This window comes from Callorhinus ursinus, unplaced genomic scaffold, assembly GCF_003265705.2.
Source record: "Callorhinus ursinus isolate GAN/ISIS: 27379988/994484 unplaced genomic scaffold, GSC_fseal_2.0 scaffold10, whole genome shotgun sequence".
NCBI classification, from domain to species: Eukaryota; Metazoa; Chordata; class Mammalia; order Carnivora; family Otariidae; genus Callorhinus; species Callorhinus ursinus.
This window is the reverse complement of record NW_027397072.1, coordinates 32,032,291-32,045,125: the sequence shown is the minus strand read 5'-3', so window position 1 is coordinate 32,045,125 and position 12,835 is coordinate 32,032,291. Positions and strand designations below refer to the sequence as shown.

The window sequence follows — 12,835 nt, the reverse complement described above, 5'->3', positions numbered from 1 at the left end:
TGTCCGACTCTTGGTTTTGGCTCAGGTCGTGGGTTGTCGGATGGAGCCCCATCTAAGGCTCTGCGCTAGGGGTGGCGGGGAGTCTGTTTGAGACTCTCTCCCTCTGCCCCTCCCCCGCAATTGCACGCACTCTATAAAATAAACTTTAAAAATTAAAAAAAGAGGAAAAAAAAATCCCAGAAAATCTATGTGACCTTAAGTTAGGCAGAGTTCTTAGCTACAAACACCAAAAGCATGATCCATGACAGAAAGAAAAAAAAATTGGTAAATCGGGGCAGCTGGGTGGCTCAGTCGTTAAGCGTCTGCCTTCGGCTCAGGTCATGATCCCAGGGTCCTGGGATCGAGCCCCGCATCGGGCTCCCTGCTCCGCGGGAAGCCTGTTTCTCCCTCTCCCACTCCCCCTGCTTGCTGTGTTCCTGTTCTCGCTCTGTCAAATAAATAAAAAATATTTTTTAAAAAATTTGGTAAATCATAGTCAATTTCTTAAACTTCTGCAGCTCAAAAACATCATTAAGAAAATACAAGACAAGGGTGCCTGGGTGGCTCAGTTGGTTAAGCGACTGCCTTTGGCTCAGGTCATGATCCTGGAGTTCCGGGATCGAGTCCCGCATCGGGCTCCCTGCTCAGCAGGGAGTCTGCTTCTCCCTCTGACCCTCTTCCCTCTCGTGCTGTCTCTCATTCTCTCTTTCTCAAATAAATAAACAAAATCTTTAAAAAAGAAAATACAAGACAAGGGGCGCCTGGGTGGCTCAGTCGTTAAGCGTCTGCCTTCGGCTCAGGTCATGATCCCAGGGTCCTGGGATCGAGCCCCGCATCGGGCTCCCCACTCAGCAGGAAGCCTGCTTCTCCCTCTCCCACTCCCCCTGCTTGTGTTCCCTCTCTCGCTGTGTCTCTCTCTTGTCAAATAAATAAATAAAATCTTTAAAAAAAAATACAAGACAAACCACAGACTGGGAGGAAATATTTGCAAATTATATTTCGATAAAGCACTTGTATCTAGAATATATTAAGACTTCTTAGAACTCAAGTAGACAACTCAGTTTTAAAAACGGGCAAAAGACTTGAGTAAACATTTCACCAAGGATATACAGATGGCTTAAGAAGCACATGAAGAGATGCTCAACATCATTAGTCATCAGAGAAATGCAAATGAAAACCACAGTGAGATACTACTTCATAACCTCTAGAATCACATACAGTACCACATACTCATAAGGGTGCAGAGAAATTAGAGCCCTCATACATTGCTGATGGAATGTAAAATGGTATGGCTATATTAGAAAATAGCTTGAGTTTCTTAAAAAGACATAATTTATCACGTAATCCAATACCTCCACTCATGGGTATTTCACATAAGAGAAATGAAAATATACAGAGACTTCTCACAAATGTTCACAGCAGCATTTTTCATAATAGTTCCAAACTGGGAACAATCCCAATATCTGTGGTAAATGAATAAACAAAAAGTATATTCACAATGGAATATTATTAAGAAAAATGAGCCTGTGATACATGCTACAACATGGATAAACTTCAGAAACATAATGCTAAGTGAAAGAAGCCAGACACAGAGACCACATATGGTATGATTCCATTTATATGAAATATACAGAAATGTCAAACCAATAGATACAAAAAGATTAGTGGTTGCCTGGGACTGAGGGTGGGAATGGGAATTCACTGCAAATGAGATACAGAATCTTATGGGGATGGAAATGTTTTAAAAAATAAAGGATTATGGTGATGGCTGCACAACTCTAAATTTACTAAAGATCACTGAATTATGTGCTTCAAGTGGATGAATTTTACGATACATTAATAATACCTCAATAAAGTTCTTTTTTAAAAAAAAGATTTTATTTATTCATTTGAGACAGAGAGAGAGAGCATGAGCAGGGGGAGAGGGAGAGGGAGAAACAGACTCCCCACCAAGCAAGGAGCCCTATGCGGGACTCGATCCCAGGACCCTGAGATCTTGACCTGAGCCGAAGGCAGACGCTTAACCATCTGAGCCATCCAGGTGCCCCTAAAGTTCTTTTTTAAAAAATATGTTGGGTGGGGACACCTGGGTGCCTCAGTCGTTAAGCGTCTGCCTTCGGCTCAGGTCGTGGTCCCGGGGTCCTGTGATCGAGTCCCGCATCGGGCTCCTTGCTCAGTGGGGAGCCTGCTTCTCCCTCTCCCTCTACTGCTCCCCCTGCTTGTGCTCTCTCTCTGACAAATAAATAAATAAACATCTTTAAAAAAAAATATGTTGGGTGCCTGGGGTGCCTGGATGGCTCAGTCACTTAAACGTCTGCCTTTGGCTCATGTCAGGATCCCAGGGTCCTGGGATTGAGTCCCGCCTCAGGCTCCCTGCTTCTCCCTCTGCCTGCCACTCTCCCTGCTTGTGCTCGCTCTCTCTAACAAATAAATAAACAAAATCTTAAAAAAAAAAAAAGGTATGCACACTTAAAAAAAAAACATTGTCTCCCCTCACCGTCACCCCCGCCCCAGCTGGCGCACATGCGCTCACTCTTAAAAAAAAAAAATACACTGCGCCCCTGGCTGGCTCAATCGGTAGAGCATATGACTCTTGATCTCAGGGTTGTTGAGTTGGAGTCCCATGTTGGGTATAGAGATTACTTAAAATCTTTAAAAATAAATAAATAAAAATTTGTTGAAAGATTCCTTTAACTAAAAAAAAAAAAAAAATAGTGGGGCACCTGGCTGGCTCAGTCAGAAGAGCGTGTGACTCTTGATCTTGAGGTCATGAATTCAAGCCCCACCCTGGGTGTAGCAATGACAAAAAATAAACAAAAAAAAATAGTCACTTTACAGTGGAGAAACTTGACAAACCACCTTCACCTAATGATCACAGTTAACATCACCAGAAATGGGACAAATCAATATTATGTGCCTCCTGATATGATGTATTGAGAACACACTATCATTTCCAGAGTATTCCTACCCAAAAGAATCCTATCAAATTGAAACAAAACAAAACATCAGACAAACTCAAATTGAGGATTATTCCACAAAACAAACGTCAATGTCCTAAAAATCAAAGAAAGACTGAGGAACTCTTTCCAATTAAAGGAAGGGACATGACTGAACATGATTCACAGTCCAAATTTTAAAAATCATTTGTGTTTTGTTTTTTCAGTACAGGACATTGAGACGCTCTGGATAAGGTGTGTATTAAATCACAGCACTGTATCAATGTTACTACCTGATTTTGATGACTGTACTGTGCTTATTTAAGAGAATGTCCTCATTCTTCCATCGTGTCCGTGATTTACTCTCAAACAGTTCAGGGAGAGAAAATGAACACACACACACATAGATGGAAAATACAAATGTGGTCAAATGTTGACATTTGCTGAGAGGATATATGGGAATTCTTTGTCCTATTCTTGCAAATTTCCTATAAATCTGAAATTACGTTAAAATAAGTTAAAAGCGGTGCATGTATACATAATTAGAATATATTTCCATTTGAGTAAATATTAGAAACACATGGGGCGCCTGGGTGGCTCAGTCGTTAAGCGTCTGCCTTGGGCTCAGGTCATGACCCCAGGGTCCTGGGATGGAGCCCCACGTGGGGCTCCCTGCTCCATGGGAGTCCTGCTTCTCCCTCCCAGACTCCCCTCGCTTGTGTTCCCTCTCTCGCTGTGTCTCTGTCAAATAAATAAAATCTTTAAAAAAAAAATTAGAAACACAAAGAAATAGATATGACAAAATGATAAGAATATAAGGTTTCCATGGCAGAGCCAGATCATTTACCCTCTTCGTCACTCAGCTTTTGTTTGCAGGCACATTGTTTAAACAGAGGACTCAGTTGCCAAGAAACAGTCTCTCTCCCCAGCTCATTAGTCTGACAGCAAACAAATCTACCAACACCAATGCACCTGTCTCTGGGCCAGGGCTCAAGCCCAACTGATGCTTTGGGCAATTTCCTACATGGCTTCTCTCATCTCAAGGCCTCCCCATATTTTGCCAAAATCATTTCCACACTAAATTTGTTCTTACTCCCCTTCCCCTATTTGCCTTCCAAAGACATTCCAGGATTTGAATGGGAGGGTCTTAGTCACAAGGAGCAAGGCTATGCACTAAATCTTTTTAGGATCATGGGAACTTTATAAAGTTGTGAGGGATGGGCTGTTTCCCCAAAGTTTCTGAACTGCTTTTGCAAGTGTGGCCTGAGACAGGTAGCATCACCATTATCTGGGAGTTTGTTAGAAATGCAAATGCCTGGGACCCACCCTGGACCTCCTGAGACAGAATCCATTGGGAGTAGGGTCCTGCAATCCGTTTTAACAAGCTCTAGGACTGATTCTGATGCTTACTGAAGTGTGAGGAGTGTGAGGCTACATCCTGTCACTAGACAACTATGCAGGAAAATAGCGCTGATACGGGGTGCATTCAAAGACCCCCTAAAAGCTGACTATTTTAAAGTATTTCTTGCAAAAGGTACCGCTTCTCTTTTTGTATGAGTAAGGGACACACATGAGGACTGAAAGGGCTGTTTGCACAGCTGAATACCTGTGGACAGACTAGGAAGAAGTTAAGAGTTCTGAGTTTAGCCCTGTAGCAGCCCACATGGCCTATCTAGTTCAAAACAGCCTTTGGAAGTCTGCCCCAAGCCCTGACACACCAGGCTGCTTCAAGGATTTCCTAAAGCAAACTTTCTGTAAAGGCCTATATATATACGTATATATATTTAAGGACCTTATTTGAGAGACAGATAGTGACAGAGATAGTTGGTCTTTTTTTTTTTTCTTAAGATTTATTTTGACAGAGAGAGGGACAGCAGAGAGGGAACACGAGCAAGGGGAGTGGCAGGCAGAGGGAGAGGCAAGCTTTCCGCCGAGCAGGGAGCCCAAAGGGGCTCGATCCCAGGACCCCGGGATCATGACCTGAGCCGAAGGCAGACGCCACCCAGGCACCCCAGGGTTGGTCTTTTATAGAAAGCTAACCAGGGAACTTAAGTCCTTTTAACATCTTTATTGATAACGGCTTCAATGGCTTACTTCATTTTAGGGTCTGGTTATTCTTTGTTAGTCACAGGTAATTATCATAAAGACACCCACCCCACACGCCTAGGGCAGGGCTATATTTTTCCGTAAATATAAGCCATATAGTTTCTGTTCAGATCTGCCACTATGGCTCAAAAGCAGCCACAGAAAATACATAAACCAGTGGGTACGGCTGTGTTCCAGTAAAACTTTTATCAGATGGAGGCAGCAGGCTGCATTTGTCCCAAAGGCTCAAAGTTTGCTGACCCTTGTCCTAGGGAGTCAGAGGCCTGGGGTTCTAATCTGACCTGCCCCCGAGAAGACACCCAACCGGCAATCTGAGGTACCTCCCTCGGTTTCTAGGCCAGAAACCTCCATATCAAGTCCTGGCCCCTGCCTGGCTTCCAAGGGGTAGGGCCATGTATAGTGAGGCATGCTTCCTGCATTCTCTCCCCTCAGTGAAGCCTGACCCGGGAATGGGGGCTACAGGCAGAAAACAGCATGGGCTGAAGGCCTTGGCTGAATCCACCAGGCACGGGAACTGGGTTCAGTGCAGGAGCAGAATACTTGTCACATTTACCTTTTTCTTCAGAGGTATTAGCCAGGGCTCACTGTAAAGGCTTTGAAAGTTAAACAGCTTATGTGTTAAGATTTTACAAATAGTTAAAACTTTTCAAGTTTCAACCAAAAAAGCATATATTCCAATATATTCTGATTCAAAAGTGATTTCATCCTTACACAATCAATATTTTAAAACAGACACATACAGTTAGTGCAAGGGACTTAACAAGACATTTTATATTGAATCTAACATGTCGTGTTTCTTGCCTAACAAAAATGGAGGTGTACTCCCGCCAACAAAAGACTCTTACAATTCTAATGTCCTTGTGCTATTTTGTTGCATGTGATGCTATCCTTGCCATAGTTCGATTATTAGCACTTATAATCCACATCTTTGATTTTACCAAAACAGAGAATTAAAACTCAAACACACACAAACAGCGCCTTTGAAGTCTTGTAATATGATGGATTTAACATTCAAAACATTTTATGAAGGAAAAAATAAAAATGAAGTGTTATTTCAATCGATGCATCCATAGTTCTTGGCCTCTCACTGGCAAGCTGCAAGATGTCCTTGAATAAGATCCTGAACACGGGAGAGAATAATCTCATTAGAACTGCTGCAATTTTCTGGACCATATGGTGGGTCTATAGTCAGAACCCCAGCCACACACAGAGTCCTTCGTGAATCTCCCTGTTCTGTGATGGGGATGTGGTTCTTCTCGAGCCATTTCTTTAGGCTGTTCTTTCTCTTCTCCAGATCCTCGGGGTTGTAGGCCTTGCAGTCTCCAGACATGAACAAATTCATCAGCTTCTCTCTCACTCTATGGTCCCCTTCGTTCACAGTTTCAACGGTCTGCACAGCATGGCCCATAATTCCAGTCACAGACATGCTGCCATCTTCCAGGAAGTTCACAAGGACAATACTTGGGAGGAAAAGTTAAGTTCAGAGCAGATTTGCAAAAGAAAAATGTAAAGGCCCATAAAGCTACGGAAGAAGCAATGGAATGAAGAGGCATTACCAGCCCCAACAGGCAATTAGAAATTGGGAATAAGAACTTCCCTGTTTAAAATTAATCCCCTCACCACCAAATGTTTGTACTCATTCAATAAGTATTCACTGAGGGTCCTACACATCTAAACTTTTTTGTCTAGCCTAAAACCAATCATTGTGGGATGTAGTTAAAGCGCTTTCAGTGCTTTATACTTATTATATTTATGTTATATTTAACAGTTATAAATGGCTTAAATGTGTATTAGACATCAAGAAAGGGTACAGACTTAATTTTAGAGTTAAACTGAATAACTTCCCTTCAAAGCAGACCAAAGAAAATAACAAAGCACAAAATCAATGAAAGAGAAAACAAAAGAGTTAATAACAAGATCAAAGCCAAATGTTGGTTTTTTAAAAAACAAAAACAAAAAATGTAAAATTCACAAAACTCAGGCAAAACTGATTAGAACAGAGAAAAAAGGCACATACAAATAATATTAGGAAGAAGGCAGCAAAGATTGGCAATTTAAAGTATTAGGAACAAATTTATGCCAAGAGTTTTGAAAACTAAAATAGAAAGCTTCCCAGAAAATATAAATTTCTACTACTGAGTCAAAAAAAAAGAGACTATAAATAGTCCTATAATCCTTCATAAAAACTGAGTATTTTAAAATATTTTCCCATGGGGGGAAGGCCCAATTTTACTAACAAATTATATACAATTTTCAAGGTTCAAGCTTTTTTTTTTTAAGATTTATTTATTTATTTGTGAGAGAGAGAGAGAGAGAGAGAGAGAGAGAGAGAGAGAGAGAGACAGTATGAGAGGGGAGAAGGCCAGAGTTGGAGAAGCAGGCTCCCCACTGAGCTGGGAGCCCGATGTGGGACTCGATCCCAGGATTCCGGGATCATGACCTGAGCCAAAGGCAGTTGCTTAACCAACTGAGCCACCCAGGCGCCCCAAGCATTTTTTTTAAGATTTTTTTTTTTTAAGATTTTATTTATTCATTTTGAGACACACAGATACAGAGAGAGAGCAAGCATGAGCAGTGGGAGAGGCAGAGGGAGAGGGGGAAGCAGACTCCCCACTGAGTCAGGAGCCCGATGTGGGGCTCGATCCCAGGATCCTGGGATCAGGACCTGAGCTGAAGGCAGACGCTTAACCATCTGAGCCACCCAGGCGCCCCAAGATTTTATTTTTAAGTAATCTCCACACCCAATGTGGGGCTCAAACCCACAATCCCAAGATCAAGAGTTGCACGCTCCACCGACTAAGCCAGCCAGGCACCCCAAGGTTCAAACATTTCTAATCTAACCAAATTCTTCTAGAGACTATAAAAGGGGGACTGTGCCTTAACTTGTTTAATGAGGTTAATATAATCTTGATACCAAGAGCAGAGGAGAAGATGATTAAAATATAAAACTACAAACTAATCTCATTCATGAATACAAATGCAAAAATCCTAACTAAATAAAATAAATGACGTGGTGTGGTGTGATGTGATGTGAATTTCACTTTGTTGGTACTCCTCCCAAAACCTAAAATCCCAGGCTACTTATGAGAAAGCATCACAGAAACTCAAATTGAGAGACATTCTATGAAATACCTCACTCACCAGAACTCTTCAAAAGTGTCAAGGTCATGAAATACAAGGAAGGACTGAAAAATTCTCACTCTAGAGGAGACTAAGGACACAGGACAATTAAATGAATGTCAGATCCTAGATTGGATCCTGGAATAGAAAAAGGCAAACAATTAGTGGAAACACTGTTAAAATCCAAATGATTGCAGTTTATGTAAAGTTTTAGTTTCAAGGAATGTACCATGGTTAGGTAAGATGCCAACATTAGGGGAAGCTGGGTAGATGGGTCCTCTCTGTATTCTTTTCTGTAAATCTAAAATCATTCCAAAATAAAAAGTGTGTGTGTGTATCATCACCTTTAAAGTAGTCTTGCAAGGGGCACCTGGGTGGCTCAGTTGTTAAGTGTCTACCTTCGGCTCAGGTCATGATCCCAGGATTCTGGGATAGAGCCCTGCATGGGGCTCCCTGCTCGGCAGGGAGCCTGCTTCTCTCTCCCCCACTCCCCCCTGCTTGTGGTCCCTCTCTCACTGTCTCTCTCTCTCTGTCAAATGAATAAATAAATCTTAAAGATAAATAAAGTAGTCTTGCAAAAAACAAATCTGATCCTAATCAAACCTCTAGATAGGCATACCAGTTTATAGGAAATACGGATATAAGAACATGTTAAGCTACACCATGCACAATGCAATAAGCTAAATCCAGAACGTGTTCAATTCTGTAAGACAAATGATTCCATTTCTTCAACAAATGACATGGAAAACTAAAAAGAGAAAGTGCAGTCATTAAGATACTTAAGAGACATACCAACCAAACTGATAAACCAATTAAAGAGATATTCTGAGACAACCAGGCAAATCTAAAAGCGGACTGTTAATAATAAAGTTATTATTACTTTTGTTAGGTATTATAATGTTATTGTGGTTATTAAAGAGTCCTTATCTGCTAAAAGATATTGAGGTATTTATGGACAAAATTATAGGATATCTGCAACTGGCTTAAAGATATTTAGAAAGGGAAGGAAAGGCTAGTGTCTGTTATGCTATTCTCTCTACATTTATGAGATTGAGACTGTCTAATAAAAACGTAGTAACAAGGGGCGCCTGGGTGGCTCAGTCAGTTGGACGTCTGCCTTAGGCTCAGGTCATGATCGCGGAGTCCTGGGGTGGAGCACCGCGTCCGGCTCCCAGCTCAGCGGGGAGTCGGATCCTCCCTCTCCCTCTGCTCCTCCCCCTCCCTCGCGCTTGCTCTGTGTCTCCCTCAAATAAATAAGAAAGAAAATGTAGTAACAAAAAAAGTGCCTCACTTTTCCAAACTTGGCTTGTCTGCCAAGGTAATCCATAGTTAGAACAACACTTCGACTCAAAAGCAACACAATTCTTATGTGTGAATAACTAGCCTTTCATTTATCTACTTCCTTAGTTTGGATATAACATACAAGCAGCACAAAGGGGTGTCATTATTATTTCTGGGGAGAAGGAGCCATACTCACTTGGCAGAAACTGGGTCTGTGGTTAAAACCCATCCTTTATACTCCTTCTCACTGGCTGTCACTCTGACTTCTTTGTACGTGTAATCTTGCCATTCTAAGGGGCCTTTCCTCATCCATTCATTCATGGCTGCCAGCTGGCTAGATCTAAAACCACCACCAGTTCGGGTTAATACATGTTCCACTCAAGCAAGTGCCATCCTAGAGATAGAGAACATCTGCGATTTGCCTCAAGCTCCATTATCAGGAAAATAGCTGATGATCAGCTAAGGAGACACCGCGCTGCCATGAGGCCCAGCCCGGGGTAACTCATCCGGCTTACTTCTATTCCACCACCCAGTACCATTCCAAATCGCCTTCACCCTGGCTTTGAACTCGGTCAGCAAATGCTCAAACCTTTTAACTCTGATCTCCTGCGATCAAAGTAACTCACTCCACACCACATTTGGCCAAAACTGAAGAGGAAAACTCCTTTGATACCCACCCACTTGCTCTCTCTAGCTCTTTCTCCGCTGGATCCCGCCAGGGAGAGGCCCCGCATTTGACAATTTCCTCTTATTTGTTTGGAGGATGCACAAGCCAGGGAGCAGCAGCGAAGGCTCTAGAGCGCAGATTCCGTGGCCTAGCTTGCAGCTGCACGATACTTAAAACGGTACTCAAACCTGGTGGTACTAAACGTTTAAGTCCCACAAACGAGAGAAATACCAGCAAGAACTCCTCGCAGCGACGGGTACACAGTAACCACGCGGTGAGGAAAGAGTCACTCCAAGGGCGCCCATCTGAGCCCAGCAGGCTTTGCGCCACGTCGTCACTTCCTTCCCCCAGAATTCTCTGTTTTGTAGTCCTTGGCCTTGGTCACACCTAGAGGTCTGAGAGTCACCGGGCGTGGCGGGGTAAAGGCCGGGTGCGGGCAGGGCCTGAGATTTTTGTGTAGTAATAATAAGGTTCCTTGTTTGCTAGGACCACCCCTCTTCACTGTCACGATGGACATTTCAACCTTTCGTTTTTCGTGCCAAGTTCCTCGTTGAGAGTAGACCTGGAAATGCACCCTTGCGGTGGGATCAAAGCTCAAGAACCCTCTAAGTAAATCCTAAAGTGGGAAGTGTGAGGTGAAAGTGCCTTGGAGAAAAGCGATAGAGCCAAGATATTTATTTGTTTGGCTAGTGTAAGGCAATTAATACGTCTGCTCCTTTGGGATGTGCCCTTGCTACAGTCCTGCAGGAGGTGCAGAAGCCAGAAAGAAAAAGCACAGAATTGGGATGATTTCCACCTAGCAGACCACTCACTAGTGAGGGGTGCCTCACTCACTAGGAAAGCCCGGGCCTCTCCCCCGCAACCCCTCATCACCCGCGCAGTGGAAAAGGGCAAAAGACTCGCTTCTGCCACAGATTTCGGTTCAGGTATGTAGTCGGCTCCTGGCATGGTCCAAATAAACTGTGATCCTGAAAAATGGTACAAGGTGTTAAACGTTGAGTTTCTGCAAATGTGAACACCAAGGGAGATTTACAGAAACCGAATTAGAGGACTATCAAACCACGATGTAGAAAACCTTGAAAATTAGTCAGCTTTTCCCTTACAATTTGGGATCTGAGTTCACATAATCCTTGAAGTACATTGTTTCTTATTGCCATCATTTTAAATAATCCTTTGGCAACCTTCACTCGAGTGATTGGCTGATTATATTAATGTGGCTTTCGTAGATTAAATTAGATTATGCCAGTTAAGTCCTCTATAAATCTACAAAGAACTAATATAAATACCAGTTGGGGGCGCCTGACTGGCTCAGTCAGAAAAGCATGCAACTCTTGATCCCCAGGTGGTGAGTCCGAGCCCCACATTGGGTATAGAGATTACTTCAATAAATAAACATATAAATACATACATACCAATTGTTAAAATGTGAAGCTAAACATATGACCTCATAAAAATTCAGTCCAAAAGAGCTTCAAAACAATTGTGACAACTGGCCATTTGCATTTTAAGCCTTCTATCTGTACTGCAGAATCAAAGACTTTGGAAGCTAGCTCCAAGCTTAACTTAAATGACCCCTTTTAAAGTGATGAGCCTGGGGCAAATTCCTTCCTTTCTCTCCCCTCTCCCTTTAGTCTCCCAGATAATCATTTCCAGCATCTGCTGATGTGAATCACTGATTTATAACAGACTGAGCCCAACCCACTCCATATTGCAGGTTTACAGAAAGACCCTCTCCTGTAGTCCACCCTCAAGTTCAGATGGTGCCATTTCCTCTTCCTTACCCTTGTCCCCCTGGTGCCTCCCTCAGACCAGTTGATGTCCCTTCTCTCATTTTCTACTTTTCTTCCTCTCTTCCCTTTCCCTCTCCATCTCCTTCGTAATGTCTACCTCCCCCTCAAACTTTCACACACACACACACACACACACACACACACACACTTAACCCTTTCCTCTGCCAAGTGAAAAATTGTTTATTCTAGATTTTGGAGTACATTTTAATGTACTCCATTTAATTTTAGCAAGACTTTTTTTTTTTTAAGTAATCTCTACACCCAACTTGGGGTTTAAACTCATGACCCTGAGATTAAGAATTGCATGCTCTGGGGCACCTGGGTGGCTCAGTCGGTTAACCTCCTCCTTCTGCAGGATCCCGGGGTCCTGGGATGGAGTCCCACATCAGCTCCCTGCTCGGCATGGAGCCTGCTTCTCCCTCTCCCTTTGCCTGCTACTCCCCCTCCTTGTGCCCTCCCTCCCTCTCTTCTGTCTCTCTCTCTCTGTCAAATAAATAAATGAAATCTTAAAAGGCACCAGCCAGGTGCCCAGCAAGAAACACTTTTTTAAAAAAGCTTTTCTTAATTTCCCTGAACAACATCAGAAGTTTAAAAAAGTTGTCAATACTTTTACCACTGTTCTTCATCATGGTGCAAAGATAAACCTGCCCTGCCCTGGCCAGACAATCACAATTTTCAATTCACAGTGTTGGATCATAATAGTAGGTAGATAAAGAGTGTACTTATCATGAAAAAAAAGGTAGAAAATGAGTGGGGGTGGGATAGTAATTTGCTGAGTATATTTCATGCAAGGTAAGGTCAGAAAAAAATGGTCATTTTGGCCCAAGATTTTTTTTTTTTAATGTTCTGGTGTTTTCATTCATTCAGTGAGCCCGTTAAAAGTGTCTATTCATTATTTCTGCATTTATTCATCAAGCATATATTGTGTACCTACACATGCACTTTCTGTTAACAAC

At 42.5% G+C, this 12,835-nt stretch overlaps 1 protein-coding gene across 5 annotated transcripts; it reads right to left on the bottom strand.

Moving 5' to 3' along the window:
* Window positions 1-5,996: 5,996 nt before the first annotated feature.
* On the bottom strand, window positions 5,997-10,448 carry GEMIN6 (gem nuclear organelle associated protein 6). Of its 5 annotated transcripts, none has more exons than XM_025868099.2 (3): window positions 10,321-10,448; window positions 9,619-9,816; window positions 5,997-6,481 (listed from the first exon to the last, which is right to left on the bottom strand). In XM_025868099.2, exons 2-3 carry the CDS (start codon window positions 9,741-9,743, stop codon window positions 6,106-6,108), a joined length of 501 nt encoding a protein of 166 aa, XP_025723884.1. In that variant the 5' UTR covers window positions 9,744-9,816; window positions 10,321-10,448; the 3' UTR covers window positions 5,997-6,105. The 5 variants fall into 5 exon arrangements, with proteins under 5 accessions (XP_025723884.1, XP_025723885.1, XP_025723883.1 ...); XM_025868100.2 differs by having other exon boundaries at window positions 9,619-9,762; window positions 10,321-10,403; XM_025868098.2 differs by having other exon boundaries at window positions 9,619-9,762; window positions 10,100-10,391.
* Window positions 10,449-12,835: the final 2,387 nt, after the last annotated feature.

Coding starts and splice junctions, on each gene's coding strand:
- GEMIN6 (XM_025868099.2), bottom strand. CDS start 9,743: ATGAATGAATGGATGAGGAAAGGCCCCTTAGAATGGCAAGATTACACG. Junction 6,482..9,618: donor ACAGACCCAGTTTCTGCCAA/GTGAGTATGGCT, acceptor TTTCCTCCCAAG/TATTGTCCTTGTGAACTTCC.